This window comes from Oxyura jamaicensis, chromosome 3 (assembly GCF_011077185.1).
Source record: "Oxyura jamaicensis isolate SHBP4307 breed ruddy duck chromosome 3, BPBGC_Ojam_1.0, whole genome shotgun sequence".
Taxonomy (NCBI): Eukaryota; Metazoa; Chordata; class Aves; order Anseriformes; family Anatidae; genus Oxyura; species Oxyura jamaicensis.
Window position 1 is genome coordinate 2,202,030 of NC_048895.1, and position 19,276 is coordinate 2,221,305.

The 19,276-nt window shown below is 39.8% G+C and overlaps 1 protein-coding gene and 1 long non-coding RNA gene across 2 annotated transcripts; both read left to right on the forward strand.

Moving 5' to 3' along the window:
* The first annotated feature begins 620 nt into the window (after window positions 1–620).
* Window positions 621–18,286, forward strand: CFAP36 (cilia and flagella associated protein 36). Its single transcript, XM_035321227.1, has 10 exons — window positions 621–800; window positions 4,721–4,785; window positions 5,686–5,787; window positions 6,734–6,848; window positions 7,482–7,569; window positions 8,546–8,597; window positions 11,050–11,170; window positions 14,959–15,122; window positions 15,503–15,652; window positions 17,335–18,286. The coding sequence occupies exons 1-10, from the start codon at window positions 683–685 to the stop codon at window positions 17,419–17,421; spliced, it is 1,062 nt and encodes a 353-aa protein (XP_035177118.1). The 5' UTR covers window positions 621–682; the 3' UTR covers window positions 17,422–18,286.
* Window positions 15,660–16,612, forward strand: LOC118163996. The gene is made up of 2 exons (XR_004749285.1): window positions 15,660–16,158; window positions 16,198–16,612. It is a non-coding gene; the product is annotated as an uncharacterized LOC118163996 (long non-coding RNA).
* Window positions 18,287–19,276: the final 990 nt, after the last annotated feature.

The following is a 19,276-nucleotide window of genomic DNA, read 5'->3' on the forward strand; positions in this document are numbered from 1 at the left end:
TGTATCTTTGCGTAGGTAAAATCTCCTTAATGCCTACAAGAGATGTTGTTAAGCAAAAACAAAATAGAGCCCAAGGCAAGTGGAATAATGACAGTACTCATTCCTCACTTTGATAAAAAACAGCTATCAAACAAAAAATAACAAATACATTTAAGATTTTTTTTTTTTAAATATGCTTACCAGTGACACACAAGAGGTAAAGGAAGCAGCTACCCAACATTAGGAGGGGAATAAATTTCAGCATTAAGAAAACTTGTCAGCCTTTCATCCGTGGCACAGGTGAGGACAATGACAGAACTTACATGAATTTTAGCGTAAAAAAGGAACGTACCCACGAACACCAGCGCTAAGAAAGAATACCCAAGCCGCTGAGTTTTAATGTAAACCTTCTTACACAGCGCTTCGTAAACGATCTCCTAATTCCTGCGCCGTGGGGCGTTTACCGAGGCTCGGAGGTGCGCCGAGGCCGGCCCATTCCCGCTGGCAGCCCCCGGCCTGTTCCGGGGCCCCGGCTGGGCAGCAACCCCGCTACGGGCTCGGCGCAGCCGGGGCAGGGCGGCCGCGGCCCTGGCCCCGGCCCTCGGAGGCCCCCACAGCCCCCCCAGGCCGCCGCCCGCAGCCCCGGCTCCTCCCTCGGCGGCCGCAGCGGCGGGAGGGCGCTCGGGGCCGGGCCGGGCCGGCCATGGCGGCGGAGGAGGAGGAGGGCGAGGTGGACTGGGTGGTGGACACCATCGCCGGCTTCCTGCGGGGGCCCGCCTGGGCCGTGCCCGTGCTGGAGTTCATGGAGCAGAAATGCGAGGGTGAGCGGCGGGGCGGCGGCTCGGCGGGGATGCCGGCCCCGGCAAGGGGCCAAGGCAGGCGGCAGCTGCCCGGGAGCACGGGGAGGACCGCAGGGCCTGGCTGCGAGGGGAGAAGAGGGAGGGGAGAGAGGGGGGCATCCCTTAAATGTACGGCATGGAAGGCTCGGCCCTGGGAAGGCCCGTTCTTAAACTGCTGGCCTAACCGTTCTTAAACAAGGCACGTTTCACCCTAAGAGGGAAGCATTTTTAAGCAAAAAGGCGATAGCAAGAAAAAATATCTTTCCAGTTGCTTTAAGTGACCAGAAATTGAGCAAGTTGTTAACAGTCTCGATGGAGACAGCTCGGGTAACAGTACATGTTGATTAATGCCTAGTATGTGATTTTTCCCCTCCAAGTTATACTGTAATGCTGTGTCCAAAACCTAAACATTTCAAGTGAAATTAGGAGGGCTGGACATGTCCTGAAATCATCACTTTTTTTTTTTTTTCCCCAATGGAATTTTCAGTTGAGTAAGAAATTTCAGTGTGTGCGTGGAAAATCCATAGCGATGATGAAGATATGTCATAGAACAAAAAACTTGCACCGGTCATCTCTCCTGAATTATTTAAAGTGAAATAGAAGTGAAATTTCATTTGAGGAGATTGATTTCTGACCTTGTCAGTAGTTTTAACTTTAAAATACTGAGGTATGACACAGAGGCTTTCAAATACATTTTCTTTCGAGGGAGTTCCTAACACAAAGCTCACGGTACAGACAGTTCTTACCATTCATGTGCTCTACCTGCTCGCATTTCTCCCGTCCATCTGCAGTGGTCAGCCTCTGCGGGGCAGCCCAGGTCCTTGGCTGTGCTCTTGCTGCTGAGGTCTGTTACGGATTTGTACTTCATGTTCAGAGTGAAACAAACACGCCTCTCATTCAGATCACAGCTTCCAAGCAAGGTTCTTCTCACTGACCCTGAATTGTTCTCACCCTTTCCAATCTTTGAGGCACGATCACTGTGACTACTCACACCTTTCCTGTTATACTGTTAAACAAGACAGGTAAAGTTACTACTCTGCAGCTAGGAAGTGAGAGGGAAACCTAGGCTAGAAGTTCTGTCAGGGGAAGTCTGCCTAAACTTTTTGTCCTTCGGGCATTTTGATCGCCATGGAAAGGGGCTGCGTAGGGCTGCCTCTCTCTCGTTTTAGGAATCAGGGGAGCTCATTATCCCTCTCTGCAGCAATGATCTCTCCTTAGAAGGCTGAGTGGAATTTACTGGCAGTAAGAAGATTTATGGAACCTCTGTAAATTTCCACGTAGTGTGAGGCAGGCTTATATAATGGCCTCCTGCCAGTTCATTTCTGTGGGAGAAATTAGAGCAGCAAAATAGTGGCATCACTTATCGCAGGTGGTCTTCCAAGGTATCATTTGTGCTACAGAGTTTTGTTGGACAACTCTCAGCAGCTATTGAGAGAAAAGAAAAGGCTAAAGAAGTGTTGCTGCAATATTAGGGTTGCTAAGGAGCACAGTTAAAGAAGTTGGAAATTTTAGTTGCAGTTATCTGTGCTGTTTGCTTTTCCTTTCAATAAATATGCTGTGGTATTTCCATTGCTGTTCCTGAGGTGTTTTGTCAGGACATAATTAATTCTCAAAACATTTAAAGCCTTTGGAATGAACAAGCAAATTAGGATAATTTTGATTAACTGACGGTAATTTCTGATTCCTCAAAGCTAGAGTTTGAGTTTTGGTAATAGGTACAGATTTTGGAACTGTAATCAGGAGTCAAGTACTTGCACTTACAGGAGTCCTCATACTTCAGCTTATAAATCCTACTGTTCTTGTATCTGTTGATATTTTCTCTCTTTGTGTCTCTCCCTCTTTCTGTGGACTTGACTGATTTCTTTTAGCTTCATATATTCCATATTTGTGGCTGCAAAATGAAGTTAAAACTGTGGGTATGCCTTAAAGGGAAGGGTCTCTTTGGTTCAAGTATTCTGATATAAATTGAAATACCGCTTTGTAGACAGATGAGATTGACAACAGTTTTGAGCACTGAAGGGTAAAAGAGAGTACAAAAAGAATGAGCAGGTATCGTTGCCTGTGACTGCCGTACCTCACGGGACAGCCTCCTCGCTGGTTGCTTGGTGGTGGGACTGGGGGTGGAGGCCAAACAGCCCTCCTGGGGTTGCTTACCGTCTCTTGTCTGTGGGTTCAGAGTAGTCACTGGCTCAAACTCGACTTAATTTTCATCCTGTTTGAGGGGTCCTAACGATAGTTTTCAACTTAAACAGGAAAATGATGAGTTTGACTCTAAGGATATCGTGGGGTCCCCTGGCTTATTGTGAAGCAGTGGGTTCTTCAGGTCTTTGTTCAGGTGACCGAAGACTGAGCCAAAACCTGAAGGAAAAACAATCACTATGTGATGTAGGAGTCCTAATGTGAGAAAACCCAGGATCCCCATTCAGATACAGAACTCCTTAATGCCACTTAAATCAGGCGATGCTGACTGCAGCTTGCTTTGTTTGGCATTTAGCTTCACTCTTTTTGTTCAGACCCTGAGAACAGAGAGCGGTTTGTGCAAGCTTTCCGCTCTGCTTTCCGTGTCATCCCAAAGCTGTGCGAGCAGGAGGAGGAAGGACTTGGAGGCAATCCCGTTGACATGGGCAGGAACAGTGAGATCCCTTTGTCAGCCCTCTTTGGGGGCTCCAGGAGGAGGTAGAAGGGAACAGTCACCAAGACAAAGGTTGGGGCCTGCAAGAGCTCTAACAGAGGTCCCCCAGAGGGAAGGAGATGTAGAAAACAATAGAGGCAGTTAAGCAGCTTCACCCTCTTGGATTTAGTAATATAGTGGCCACCACAGAAGCTGATTATTCTTTTTTCAGTTAAGATTTATAGTACTTTTTTTTTTTTTTTTTTTCTTTTGTGGAATGAGCATTTTCTACCATTTGAATATATTGCTATATACTTTTAAAGTCTTTAAAAAAATCCTTTCATTAGAAAAAGCTTTCCCTTATGCAGAAAAGACAGAAAAGCAAATGTTGCTTTTCCAAATGATGTCACTTAAAAAGAAGGTTTCCCTTGGTTACTTAGAGGGCCTGAATTGCTTGATGGGATTTCTATGCTTGCATTGCTGTTGGTTGTTACAAATTGATGCAGGTGTTTTCTATTGTAGGAACAGCCATCTTGCATCACATCAAGGTTCAGTGATGTTGTCTCAGCATTGTCACAGCTGGAAAATGCTTTCTAAAAGGCCACTCTGAAGCCATGTGACCGTTGGACTAATTCCGTGCACATGAACACCATCTCCATCGGAGATGTCATATATCAAAAAAAATCACACCCACTGTCCAATTTGTTAGGCAGAACTCCTATTCTGCAAATGACTTCAAAGCATGCAAATGAGAAGGGACTTGTCCAACATACAGTGGCTAATCTTGACGGGTATTGGGGATGTCTTACTTCTAAGCCTCTGCTTTAATTGCTAGGTTTTACATTACCTCTGCTCACTGCTGACGTGATAAACATGTAAATGTTTCCAAAAAACCCTAGGTTTCCACACAGCCTTCATTTAAATGTATGTAGAGAAAAACATCCCAATTCATGTGTCGTTTGCCATATTAGAACTTTATCCAAGTTCACATATTAAATTTTACTTTTTAATGTACCTGTCTGCTGAATTCTCAGCTTGCTTAGAAATCTGCTTCTATTATGAAGATGTGTTTTACTGGTATTAAATTGCAAAAGTTAATTACAATAAGATAACAAAAGTACATGGTTAGCTTGAATGTGTGGAGAAAATATTATTGATCATGTCCCAGATTGTCCCATGATTAAATACATTAACTTGTAAAGGTCTCTTAGAGAAAGTGAAAAATGAAATACATGCCACAAATTAATGTGCTAGTACTTAAAACACTAACTCAAAAATGTTTGTTTTTAAGTTTTTGATGATGAAGAAGAAAGCAAGTTGTCTTATACAGAAATTTATCAGGAGTACCAAGCTTTGGTGAGCATTATTCACTATTTGTGGTAGATTACTAAGAAATAATTTACAATGTTACACTTGGAAATTCATCTTAATGCTACTTTATTATCTTTGTTATTTAGAATTTTCTACTGTTGCTTGCCATAAATGTTTAGATATTCTTGAGCCATAGCTGTCATACACGTTTTTATGCTTAAACACCAGATACACAGAAAAGGAAATTCATCCCTCTTATGCAGTTACTTATTTTTCATTAACATCAGTATATCTGCTAGATAAAATACTGTATTCATAAGCTTGATAGGCTTTATATTTTTTGGAAAGTTAAAATGAGAAAGAGCACAATGGCAGAAAACGTGTAAGTTGTATTTTGTTCTCTAATGAGTCTGGTAAATCTTTTGAGTTGTTTCAAATATTGTTTCCAAAAAACTGCAGAATATTTTTGAAGCGTGCTTGGAAAACCTATAGATCAATGCACAGTTTTCTAAAATATTTCCCTGTAACAAAACTTAGTCATATTTGGTGTTGAAAGTAGCACTTGGATATAGGCCAACATTCATTTTTGCTGTGACCCTGAAAACTATTGTGCACGCAGACTGGAAATAATATATATATATATATTTACAAAGGAAAAAGTGATGAGGAATACTGGCCAAGCGTCTGGGGAAAAAGGCAGAGAGGTGAGATTCCTGGAAATTGCAGAGGTTAATTTAAGTAGTAACTGAATTCAGCAACAAAAATACCCGTTAATTAAAAACAGGTTATCAAAGCAAATCAGTCCTGAAGTATTGCATCCATTTTCCTGTGAATTTAAAAAGTACAATGGCAGCAGAAAAGAATGTACAATTACAAACAACAACAACAACAAAAAGGTTGTTAGGGAAAAGTCTCTTAGAAAGTCAGACTTGTATTTTCTTATAGGTTGAAAAATTATTAGAAGGTTACCTTAAAGAAGTTGGCATTACTGAAGAGAAATTTCAAGAAGCTTTTTCATCTCCTCTTGCAAAGACACATACTTCACAGGTATATTTTCCTTTGTTACAGAATGTATAGATGTAATTTTTAGTTTTGTATTTTAACTAATATAGCAGGGCAGAGATGTTTAAAAAGTTTTTGTGTGTGTGTTAAAGCTTGAATTTTCTAAAATCTAATCATAGAATCATTAAGGTTGGAAAAGACGTCCAAGATCATCTGTTCCAACCATCAACATATCTGCTTATGTTATGAACTTTGGTCAGCAAAATGTGCATCTTTAAAATAAAAACAGACACTTGTGTGGGGTCGGAAACCTTTTGAGATTTCTTCCATGCTTTGTATTTTTGAAATCAAACACATCAACTTAAAGGTATGTCTGACACCTTTATTTGCATGTTTATCAGCTTCACATTAGTCTTCAGTTCATTTGCAGCAGTAGACAAATTTGAAGATTAAAAAAAGATATATTCGGTAAAGGTAAAGATGTTTTCCTCTGATTTTCTAAAGGCAAAAATTGGCCTTGAGGAGAAAAGGCATGATTCTGTAGTACTTGCTCAAAGGCATCTTTCAGAATTGTCTCAGGTATATGAGGCAGAGAAGTAGGAGTTTCTGCTGCCTGTGTAAATTGTGCTTTGTTGACATATCTCCTCCTCGATGTGCAACAAGATTCTTCAAAGCACACATACCTCACACAAGCTTACGGATTTCTTCAGGAAGTCAAACAAATTGTAGTTGTAAACTTCTGCTGGGAAACCCTCCAGGTCTTGTGATAATATTATTGTAGCCGTGATGATCCAAGGACATAAACCCTCAAATTCCTTTCTTGCCTATTAGCTCAACTTGTACAGCTGGTAAAAGCAGTCAGATAGGAGAAGGAAATACAGTTATTAAAAACATGCTCCACAGAATTTAAATCTTAATATAATTTCAAGCAAACTGGGATGGTTATGATTTCTGTAGTTTAATTAGTTTGTGCAAATCTTCCCTCCCACAGGCGATTTTGCAAACAGTGCTGGCAGCAGAAGATTTCAGACTATTTAAAAAAATGATGGTACAAAAAAATATTGAAATGCAATTGCAAGCCATTAGAATCATGAAAGAAAGAAATGGTAAGAAGTGGTAAATACAGGGTTTCACTTCTCTTCATCTTTGTAGTTTGTGCTTATTTTCTTTAGAAAGTTAGGGCCTTCATCATTCTCACAGTTCAATTATTTTATCTTCTTTAAAGGCACTTATCCCTCACTCTACTGTTCTGTTGATGTTTCCGAAAGGATTTTCATCTACTCGCTCTTTTCTTCTGTCTTCAATTTTACGATTTAGTTTTGTCTTCCTACTGCGTATGTTTTGTTTTTCCAGAGAATATTTTTTTAAATGTCAAGTTTGATATAGCACCTACATTTGAAAATGGTTTAGTAAGCAATGGTTGATTTGCAGTCTATAGGAAACACCATGTTAGAGCCAACGCGGAGTATGGTTTATGCTTTATTTATGCGTAGATATCAAAGCTTTTGTGACTCAGAAAGCTTTGCCTTTTTGCTACTAGCAACTTGATGCTGAGGATCTAGAATCTTTTTGTAAACAGCTTATAGCAAGGAAGAATTAGGTGTATCTTTTCTTTCCTCTGCCAAAAAAAAAAAAAAAAAAGGTTTCTTTCTCATCTTTGGTTTAAGACTGATGCCAAATAGAGCACAAAACAGCTTTCTTTGGAGTAATGCGTACATCTTGTTATTTGCTTTTGGTAGGTGTATTGCCTGACTGTTTGACCGAGGGTTCTGATGTATTCAGTGAAATTGAACAAGAAGAAATGAAAATACTCAGGGAGGTTTTAAGGTAAAAAACAAACAAAAGAATCAATCCTACTTTCCATCATATGTTAAAATGAAAGTATATGGGACCAAATTCTTCCAGCCTTTTCCAGGAACCTACCTTCAGCTTCCAGGTTACATGAATGTTTTTGTCAAAATCCTATCTGAGAGGAAAAACAAATGGTACTTGACAGTGAGTGTGATCAGGGATATTAAAAACATATGGATTACCACTCTGCCATAATGAACTGTCTTGGTGATGCATGGAATGATATGCAACTCTAAAAGCCGGCAAATCCTGAGCTAGAATTGTATCCAATGACTCTGGACAATGGGAGCAACACTAACTATAAACTGTTCTGGGAACATCCTAAACACAGGTCTAGAGAGACAGGATCAACACTGTAGGTCTGCTTAAAGCGGCTTTATTACTCCTTAGCACTGCAAGAATTACATGCTCTGCTCTATATCCATTAAAGCCTTGGAAGGGCAAATTCTGCCTTTGCAGTAGTTCTTACTCCTTTCTAAAGCTTCCTCCTTAGTTGTCTTCAGTGTCTCTTGCTGTGATCTAAGATGAGGACCAATACAACTTCTACAGATTCTCTTCCACTCCTAGTTCTCACACACACACAATTATAAATAAATAATAGCAAATTAACCCATTCCCCATATATTGAATTATATTTTTCCTCCGTGTTCTGGAAATAATTCCCTTCCTTTAGCAAATGTAACAAGGGATGGATAGATAAGCCCTGGAAATTTATACACAATTATTTTTGCACAGGGAAGGACAGACTGAGGACTGAGATCTGTGTGTTTATCATAATTCTTTCAAGAGCACATTTTCATTTAAGTCATGAAAGTATTTTGGACGCTTTAATAAATTCACATTGTCCTGCAATTGTTCTAATATTCCTCAAGTATTTAAGCAGTGCTACATTTACACAGAAGTCATTAATACTTAAGAATTCTTGTGTATTTACTTGCATTTTATGTCACAGAAAATCTAAGGAAGAATATGACATGGAGCAAGAAAGGAAAAGGACAGAGGAAGTGAGTATCCTATCCTTCTAGGTGGTTTATGTTGATGATTAAGAAATACTTTAATATTCTTGTCCCAGGCATTAACTGTGTAACTTCAAGGCAGTATGTACCACCCTCAGCAAATAAAACTATCAGGAAGGTCTTTATGAAATGTTTGTTCTGTTGTTTAGGTTTTTCTTGATGGTATCATTGATGTTAGTGCTCTATATAATACAACTAACCATCAGTTGTTTGGTGCAGCTCATAAGCATATTTGCTCCTCAGCATCCAAAATCCAAGATTCTGGCAATGGGTATCAGCCTTCCAGATTTAGAGAACACCTGAATTACCAATATTGTCAAGATCAAAGACATTTCAAAGTATAAGCTTCTTAGCGACTACAGCATTCATAATCCCCCAGGAATTTCAAGGCTCACTTCATAGACAGTATAGTTACTCATTAAGTCAGTACAGCACTGCCAGAACCTAATTACCAGGAACTAGAAATCCCCTCCAAGTTAGGCCATCACCCAGTCTCTACCAGAGTAAACCACGTAGAAAGGTACTGTATGTAAGTGGGGACTGGTTAAAGGGCCCGTTGTTAAGCAACTGAGAAACAAATTGAAATCTGAGCAAGGTTGCTGTGAGGAAGCTGCAACAACTACAGTGGCTATAGTTTTTACAGTGGAAATGTGGCAATAAAGCTTCCCTTCACCAGGAAAACAAACAAAAATAGGACTGTAGGCTGTTTCAAAAGGGAGCAGAACTGCTTTTCTGGTTCTGTCATTAGGAAATTGAACCTAGTAAGTTTGAAAAGGCAAAGAACTGTCTGTTTCAGGAAGCTAGCTGGAGATCAAATGTAACTACTGAGGTGGTTGAGTCACCATCCCTGGAGGTCTTTTTTAAAGACGTTTAGATGTAGAGCTTAGTGATATGGTTTAGTGCAGGACTTGTTAGTGTTAGGTTGGACTCTGTGATCTTAGAGGTCTCTTCCAACCTAGATGATTCTGTGATTCTGTGATACTACAGAGGTCTACATTTTATTTCAAATCCACTCCTGAATTCAAACCCATAATAGGTGCAGATGATAGTTTTGCCACTGTAATTCCACCAAATTAACCTCTCCCATTGTCTGGCACTTCAGAAAAGTGGTGACAAAACTCTGTTTCCCATGTACATGTTTCCATGATACATTCCAGAAAATGAGTCACCCATTTCTTACTAAGCCTTTCTTACAAGCCTTGGCTCATTTTAAGAATTTATGTTTTGTCTAGATACAGACTTACCCACATCTTCATAGACCAGCCAAGAATATCAATATTCTTGATAAACAAGCCAGATTACAGTAGCATCGTAGTGCCTAATTCATTTTTTCAGCCTAGTCACTGAACTGTTTCTTCTTGACATAGAAGTGTGTGCACGAAGCCGTAATACTTCATAAACTGCATTCTGATAGTTAGCAGCATCTAGTTCCATTTAGTATTTCTTTTTTAAGAAATACTCCCAATTAGTTTGGCAGGCAGAATAATAAAAACTTAATTATTAGAAGATGCGACTGCGTATTTCATAAAGATAAAACTTAACTATTAGCACTTCAGCATTATTTGCTCAGAGGTGGAATTTTTTATCTTTCTTTTTGTACAAAGAAAACTGTAGCAAAGAGCATGTGGAGAATGCTATTTAAATTTACCTTAGCGCGATTGATCCCTTCAGGATGCCTTCTGCCACTCCTGTTCAGTTACAGGACCAGACCTTAAGAGTTTGATAATGCGAAACTTACTTGGTAGGCGTTGGCAGGAAGTCTGGCTGCAGAATTAATGTGAATTCACTCGGTACATCAGTTCACCTGGACAGACAAGATGGAGGGTTCCAGCAGGAATTAGAGGGTTGATGAACAACATGGACATTTTCTGAGTAAATCCCAGCTGGCCTTACTGCTTTCAGAGGTGGATTGCATTGTCAAGATTTCTCACACAAGTGTGGAAGTAAAACAGTAGTGTCAGAAATTATCCAAGCCCATTGTTTCCATTCAGCTGATTATTTCCATTTCTGTGGTAACCTCAGTGTATGCTCCTAGTTCTCCTCCTAGCTGCTGTGTTCTTATGGTTGGTGGTGTGTTTGAAAGTCACATGAAAGTATGGAAAAAAAACAAACACACCCTACATTATCTCTTTGTAGATGGAAAATAAACTATTTTTCTAGAAATAAAAATCAAAAAAATCTACTATTCTGAATTTTGATTGTTGATAAGAGAATGTTGTGAACCGCAATTAAAAATACTGATTTATGACTATAAGCCAGTATGAACCCTCCTATCAATAAAGCAAAATAAGTATGCTTTGTTCACTTTGACAATGGTGTAAACAACACAATTTTAATTATAAGTTGTTTGACGAGGTTTTCTTTGAATTGATAGTTTAATGCCTGAAATGAAGTGCTAGGAAGTGTAACGCTTGGTTTTGTTTGCTTTTTTAAATTTAAGGCACATACCTTTAAATCACCAGATGTGACCAGCTTTCCAGGAGATTCAAGAGAAACTCTAAGAGTTAAGGAGTCTACTGAGGGAGCTGATGCTTCTGAAGAAACTCCAAAAATTTCATTAGGTAATATTTTGGGAAAGCTCAATACTGAGTATGCAATATTTACGTATACACGGGCCATCTTCAAAAACAGGTGGTATACTCCCAGTGGGATCTACTCTCTTAAGGTTAGTGAAAAATTTCTAGCTTTATAGTCTAAGGTCACTTCAAAGAATATAGTTCCAACTTTGGGAAATACTGTGCACAATTGTTTTTTTTTTTTTTTCTTCCTGCATCTAGTACTTGTCTTTGTATGCATTCACACTAAGTTTTCATATCACAGACACTTGAGCTGGATACTTTTAGCCTTGGTAGTACCTGTGGGCCATACTTGCTCTCTTCTATCCATGTTATGGCTATTAAAACATGGAGTGGTTGTAGGACCCTCGATTCTTTAAAACGGAATTAGTGTCTTTCACATTAGGAAATATAAATGAAAAAAGTGTTACCTTCAAAATATCCTTTTTCCCTTTTTATCTTTTCTAGGCTTCTTGTGAGGTTTCATTACATTTATTCAAACTCTTCTTCTCTGCTTTCCACCCTTGGAAATATGCAGAAGGCCTGCAGATATACTTGCATTCTTCTCACAGCTTGCTTTTAATCCTCTTATTTTTGCATAGCTGTGCCACCTTGCAATGGCACCATTAAGTTATGTCTGTCTGCAGGACTTAATCCTGTGTTTGAGAGACAGGATATCTTAGAGCCTGGGAGTCAAGACTTCTCTGCAGTGAGCGCAGCTCTTCGTTGCTGTCCACGTGCCTGCTCAGCTGATGCTGAGCATTCCCGTGCTCCTGAAAAGCCAAAGAAGAGGGAGGTCTACAAACAGCTTTTTGAAAATCTTCTTCAGCCTCGTAGAACTGGAACTGTGGGACAACACGCCTGTCCAAATAAGCTAGTAGGAAAGTTTGCCACAACTTATCCTCCACTACAACCGTGAAAAAGTGGTTTTAGGAAGTGAAGGCAAAAATCAAGAATATTCACTGTGAATCTTCTCCCAGACCCTTTTCGCAACCAGAACTGAGGACTGGCCACCAGACCAGTCTGTTAATACCTACCTCCAAAACATGGGTTTCCAACTAAAGCACCATCTTGGATAACGGGATCATATCCTCTGCTTGAATCTCTTCCCCTTGGTACCAGATACAACTCCAGGAAAGGACACAGCAGCAACTTTAACAGTTTGTGCCTCTCTGCCCTTCTCACTGTGGTTAGTCCCTGACCCTCACTGCCCTCCAAGATCCTCTCAGCTCCTGGCTCTGTGTTCTCACTTGCAGGGTCTGCAGAACAGAGCAGCTCACCGCTCTTGACCTGAGTATGAGGAAGAATCCCATACTTAGGGAGTATTGGCTGCCTTGGTAATATGGCCTCTTGCATGAACCAGTCTTCATAGTCAGGAAGAAGGACTCCCCCAACCCTTTCCTTCAGGCAAATATTACTTTTCCTTCAGCTACGCAGCTTTTTCATTATATTTTGCTATTTCCCTATCACCTTGAGACCCACGATTTCAGTTTGTGAATCCCTTACAGTTTTCCACTGCGTAATAAATTTGAAACTAATGGCAGCTGCCTTAATTTTCCTAATTTGACTTTGGCGAGCCCCTTATGAGTAGTTTAGGTATTGCAAAACCATTCCTCCCGTATAGTGACCATCCAACTCCTTGCACTACCAGGTGCTAGGAAAGGTGAGTTTCGCACGCAACACCTCAGAGGGCAGTGGCCTTTCCAACATTCCTGAAGAGCACTTCCCTTTCTGGATGCCTGCAGTTGGGTTTGCACCAAGCAGCATGTGTCATGCAGATGCAGAAGGATGCAGCATCGGCTACAGTGGTCGTCTGTGCTTGTGTTTTCAGAAGACTCTGAAGTAACCGCCCACATCAAACAAATGCTGCTTAGTCACCCACAGTACAAACGTACATATAGACAAGTTCTCAAAGGAGAAAAGAGGTTACGTACCAGTAACTGTAATTCTTTGAGAGGTGTTGTCTGTTTGTACGTTTGCTATCCATCCTCCTTCCCTTGTCTTCTCAGTATCTTTTCAGCTTTGTGGGTTAAATGAAACTGAGGGTCTTATGATCACATCCTACAGGTACTGCTAGGACATAAACATCTCCAGCTTGAGTGCTTGCAATATGGACAGCAACAGTGTAAATGTACATACACACAACACATTTCAAAGAACTACTTTCTGGTAAGTAGCTTTCCTTACTCATAATGTTGGTTGTGGGGTAGGTGTTTGGCATGCAGTGTGTGTTCTTTGGATTTTTTTCCCCTGCTTTTTAAGGACAGTCCTGGCATGAGGATATTTTCTTAGCAATTTTAACTTTCATAGTACCTCTGAGGACTTCTATTCATCACAACAAGACATTCTTTGGAGCATCTAGACTTCTAGCGGTCATATTTCTTCAACTTGACCTTTATTTTACATTTCTGTCCTAGTCTATTTTCCGTACTTGAAACAACATTTCCTCTTCTTTCCCCCCTACCTTTTCACAGTTAAACATAACTTGTAGTTTTCTGTACTAAAGAAAGTAGCAACATTGAAGAGCTAAAGATACATGATGTGTGCTAACTTTAAAGAAACAAACAAAAACCCAACAAACCTCCAGTAACAGTTCAGTGTTCACTCTGCGTGCCTTTCAGTGGAGCTAGCCTTTGCTGTCTGTTACTGTGGTCTGGTAGAGGCCAAGGAAACCATTCGTACTCCTAATACAAGTTATTTCTCAGCATTACTGAAAAGATCCATAGTGCAGCGCTTAGAATTATAATTATCTACATTCAGTTACACATCTCTATTCAGGTATCATGGAGAGACTCAAACTGACTGAACACACTAGAAATCACACTGCACTATTCGTATTTTTGCATCTCTACTTTCAGGCTGCTTCAAACACTGCAAAGCCTCCTCACTTTTAATAAAAATATAGTAGAAGCAGCAGCTTACCTTACTCAGGAATAGTTGTAGGTCAGCTCAGGAGAAGTCTTTATAAAGTTGTGAAAACACCCTGCTTTACAGTCCAGTGACTGGAAGGACTTTGACAACAACCTTACAAATCATCATGTCGTCCATCTTAGACACACAGTGGAGTTCTGTGGAATTGCAAGGCAAAACTGTCCTTGGTACCTGTAGATCTGAAAAGCACAGCTGGAATCAGTGCAGGATTTAATAGCATTTGTCTTCTTCCCTGGCACCCACCGACCAGCCCGTCTGGGGCTCTGGGTGCTGCCAGGGTCAGGGATCAAGCACGTTCCCATTATATTCTCATGCAGAGGCAAGATTGGGTTTGAAGATGAGATACTGAGTGGTATACCCCGAACAGGTAATCTTCCAGTTCTGGTGCCAGTGTAATGCTTTGTTCCTCTTGAGGTTCACTTCCTCCCCTTAAGTTCACTTAAATACGGTATTTTCCAATTCCTTCCTCTGAAGCTGAAAGCTAGAAGAATACACTTATGTTTGGCGTTGGCTAACGTGCGCCTCATAGGCTGCTGATTACTGGCTCTGCACAGTACTAACACAAAGTGGAAGCACAGTCTTGATATCAACCGTCCACTGAATGTGAAATTACATTCCAAGTACTTAACAATAACTTATAACTACTTGCAATAGAAGTACTAGAGGTACTCACTTTCATGTAAAGCCTTTTTTTACGGTGCAATTCAATACTTAATATGCTGTTTGAAGGTAAGTTTATGATTAAAAATCGTGTTTCTCACCTTCTTAAGTTTTCCATTTCATCAGATGAGATCTGGATATTTGAAGAAACATTTTTTTAATTATTTTTTGCATTTTTTTTCCCATGTAAAATTGCTGTTTAGAGGAATCCTGGAAATCTGCAAGGGAAGACCTAAAACCAGTACGCCCATTACAGAAAGGAACAGAAAGCTTACCTCAGCCAAACAAAGGCAAAGAAGATATTAAGAAGAGAACATCTGAAAAGCGTTCAGAAAATGCAGCACAAAAAGCCAAGATAGAAGAACTTGTAAGTTTAAGACAAGCAACACCACCTCCCACCCCCCACAAATGTAAACTAGAATGAGAGAACGTGGTATTACATTTATATTTTCTATTATTGTAATTTATTTTTGACCAGCATGCAAGCACTGTTGTATGGTATTCAGCAATTTAGTTTTCATAAAGTTCAGATCACCATTCCTGTGTTAGACTAGAATTCTAGAATTGAGCATTCAGCCTTTACCCTTGTGATGATTTCTTTGAACACCGCTGTGGCTTGAAATTTCAGCTTGGCTTTTGAAAAGAAACTAGTAATTTTAGAGGCAAGATGGTGTAAATGCTTTTATTTCACAAATACGTAACATATACACCAAAAATTAATTTCAAAATGTATTTCAAAAAATCCAGAATTTATCAGAAGAGCAGCAGCTGAGGCAACGGGAGGACTACCTCAAGAAAAAGAGAGATATGCTGATGGCTACAAAGAAGGAGTCAAGAAATAATGTGATACCGCCAACAAACGCTGACCAGAAAGAAGAGGAATCATCTCCTAAAGAGGTGAAGGATTCAAGTATTTTAATCATCCCAACCACTTCATAACAAATAGACAATTTCAGTGACGATGTACATGCTGCTGAATACAGTAGCAACATAAAAGGACCAAGTGGTGGGGGTAGAGACAAAGTATTTTCCAATTACTGCTTTTGCAGAAGCATACAGGCTAAAAGTTTAATGATTGTTAGTATTTTTTCCTTCTGTATTGCCAAATCCTCTCGATTATTTTAAATTTATGAGCCACTACATTGCTGGCTTTCTTCTAACATGTGACCAAGCGTTGGAACTGAAGAAGTGAAAGGCAGCAGCGTTTGACTCATTTCAGTCACAGCGTACTTGTTAGTGTTTCAGTGGGTTGTCCTCTCACTGCCAAACCATCTTTCTTCCATTCTGCAGCACTGAATTTCTGGAAAATGACAAGTGTTTCTCACAATGACTGATCTTAAAACTTTTCTGGACAAATTTGCTGATCGTAAGACTGCTTGTATCTATTAGTACAGTGCAAGGAGGTAAAATCTATGATAATAACAGCAACTTCGCAGTGCAAGAACCACCTGTGGTAATAGCAGGTGCTCTTGTGTATCAAATTCTGTTTATACGGAGTTTCCATAGGGCATATTGGAAAAGAAAAAAATTAAGAGCTTTATGCAAGTCAGCAGAACAACCTGGTAAGTGCTCTGTCTAACTGGGAGAATGTCAGAAGCACGGAGTGTTTCTGGGTTTTTCTTCTCTGGCATCCTAAAGGCCTGTTTTGATTTTTAGTCTTTCAGGCAAATGCAAAATAAAGTATGGCAACATTGAAAAAGACGTAGGTATTCTGGATCGTGCAGGAAGCTTGAACTCAATTCACTGACAAATAATTTCCTTAGCTTATGAGAAGTGCTAAAATCAATCACAAGAATCCTCGCATGACAGGGGTGATAGAAAAGTCTAGTATGGGAACAAGAAGTCAATTATACCGAGGAAAAAATAAACCATAAAACCAGAATCATGCAACAGGCTAAAGCCAATTAGAAGACATCATAAAAAGAGACATGTCTACCTTTTGTTAATTGTTATTTTCCATAATAGTCCTTGTTATGGGTTAATATGACAGTGAGTTTGCCACAAATGATAGGTGGAAAGAAATGCTTAAAAACTTGCAACATAAATAAGGAAACTGGTAGAAGACCTTAAAAAAGAAAAAAAGTCATGGCATCTGCTAAAAATGAGAGGTTTTCTGTTACCTCAGGTATGTCTCAGAATTGCTGTCCATTTTATTCCATTCAGAATGTGCCCAAAGCACTATCGATTGGGGAATTTCTAAAACAACTAAGCAGCAGCAGTTAAAGATGAGGTTAGCCCTCTTTCAAAAAGATTGGTATAACAGTGCTGGGGAAAAAACCAAAACAACAACAACCAGATTTATGTAAAGAGCCAGTCCTCCACATCCTGGGCTCCACTCCCCAGTAAATGGAGTAACTTTGTAAATCATTCTGGGTTGCAAGCAATTTGAAGGCCTGGTCTGCAGCATCAGGTTTGGAAGTGAAGTTACTTGGCTGCTCGTTGTTAGAAAAAGTTGTCCACCAGCTGCCTGCTGTGGCTGAGGGACCTGGTTAGCAGTTAGCAGCAAACGTCATGGTACGTACCAGGAAAGCAGGCAGTTTATTGCCCTTTTTTTTTTTTTTTTTCCATTTTGTTTGTAGGAAATTTCAGAAGAGAAGCAAAAGTTACTGCAGAAGAGGAAAGTGCTTGCGGAAAAACTAAAGGAAGAAGTTATTAATAAGCGGTAATGTTAAGAAGCGCGTTGCAGATCTCAATAAGCAATTTAAAAAAATATATAACCAATAATTGAATGGATTTGTTTTCAAATATGTTACAGTTAGTTTTATAGAACTTTCAGACAAGCAACTCTACTTTATATAAAATATTTGAAATTACACTCAAAACAGTGAAAACAGCTTTTCCAGACTGCTGGAAACTCATTGATTTTCACTGGAATGTACTCAGCAGCGAAGCAGTTTAATATCAGCTCAGCACACGGATTGTGTGGACTACTGGCCTGTCACTTAATAGAGCAAAAGCAAATATTTATATCTGTTAAAATAATACTTAAGAATGTCAACAGTTTTGAATGAGTTATAAATTCTATTTTTTTTTTTTAGGATTAGGGAACTTGGTTCTTGTCATTAGAATATTACAAATAAATTAAATTACTATTTTTCAGCTGTAAAGTATAATAAAATTTAAGTTCCCAAAGAAGTGTTGTTATGGTCACCTTATTTTCTGAGAAACAGCTAATGCAGCTTGAAGTCAGGAGCCAAGACATCTGGGTGATCTTATTTTACGTACTTTTGGAGCAGTTTACCAGTATCTTAGATTCAAGTTTGCTGTGAATGCAACTAAGTTGAAAAAAACTTTAGTTGCAAAATAAGAACTAGAACCATCACGAGACCAATTTAGTTCTAAAATCCGAAGTCTTTAAACAAAACAAAAATCATTTACATTTGTCTTTGAGAGACTTAAAGTTGAGCAAATGACAGCCTCTGCTGTGCTTCATTTCATTACATCATTGACTGTAACAGTGATTCGCATTAAAAGAACAACCCAACTACTTCAAGTTCCATGTAGCTTTTTATTAAAATAGCATTTATAACTAATACATGTTGGCAGATGGTCTTTGCTTTTTCAAAAAGCCTGGTAGCAGGAGGGCCCCAGGCAGCGGAACGCAGCTGCCCACCAGCAGGACCATGCAGCATGGACCAGGTCAGATGGGGAAGCAGCTGTGGGGGTGGGACTGGGGGGTTACAGCCACAGGTAAGAGCCAGTAAGTGTGCTGCCTGTTGTGTTCTACAGGGTTTAAAAGAAATTGAACAGCACAGCTGATGCAGCTTCATACAGTTTTTCTAGTAACAATAAAAATTGACCATACTCGTTTTTCATTTTTGAGGAAAGAGACTCCTATTGGTCTGAAGTTATTTTTTTAAGCGCCTGACAGTACTCAAGGAAAGAGCTGGAGTGGTGGGGAACGGAGTGAGAACTAACGTGCTGCCATCAGACCCTCACAGAAGTTGCCCTGGGTAGCTGTTAAATGAAAAAAATCAGGACAACTTGGGTCCACAGACAAGATGACACAATTTTTCAGCCTCAGGTTAGTCAAGGCACATACTTCGCAACTCTGCTGCCTGAGTAGCACATACAGTACTGGAGGAAGTTAATCATCGCTACTGATGGAGAGAAAAAATCGTCAAGAAGAAAAAAATGAAGGTCATTAGCAGGAGAGCGAGCACATGCCGGTGACACTGCAGCTACACTTTGCCAGCAATTAATTCCTCGGATCTTCTGCAGCTGGAGCTGACCGGGCGCTTCATCATGGGTGAGCAGTGAGGAGTCCCACGTTTGGTTGCCTGGAGCCCACAAAAGGCAACACCGTTGTCCCCAGGTCCACACGCACAAACCACCATCCGTCAGAATGCTTGGGTCTAGCTTACGGGTCGGTAGAAACTCGCACACGCCCTTTGGGATTTCATCTGGTGCTGTAGTTACTTTTCAAACTGCACAATAACTAATTTTAAAGAATATGCTAAAACGGCCACATTTAAAATTGCATTAACTTACCATGTACAACAAACCAAACAAAAGCAGTAA

Bases quoted from the DNA above. Each gene is read 5' to 3' on its own strand.
- CFAP36 (XM_035321227.1), top strand. From the start codon at position 683: ATGGCGGCGGAGGAGGAGGAGGGCGAGGTGGACTGGGTGGTGGACACC. The intron at 4,786-5,685 runs GTGAGCATTATT...ATTTTCTTATAG, and splicing joins ATCAGGAGTACCAAGCTTTG to GTTGAAAAATTATTAGAAGG. The intron at 11,171-14,958 runs GTAATATTTTGG...ATTGCTGTTTAG, and splicing joins AACTCCAAAAATTTCATTAG to AGGAATCCTGGAAATCTGCA.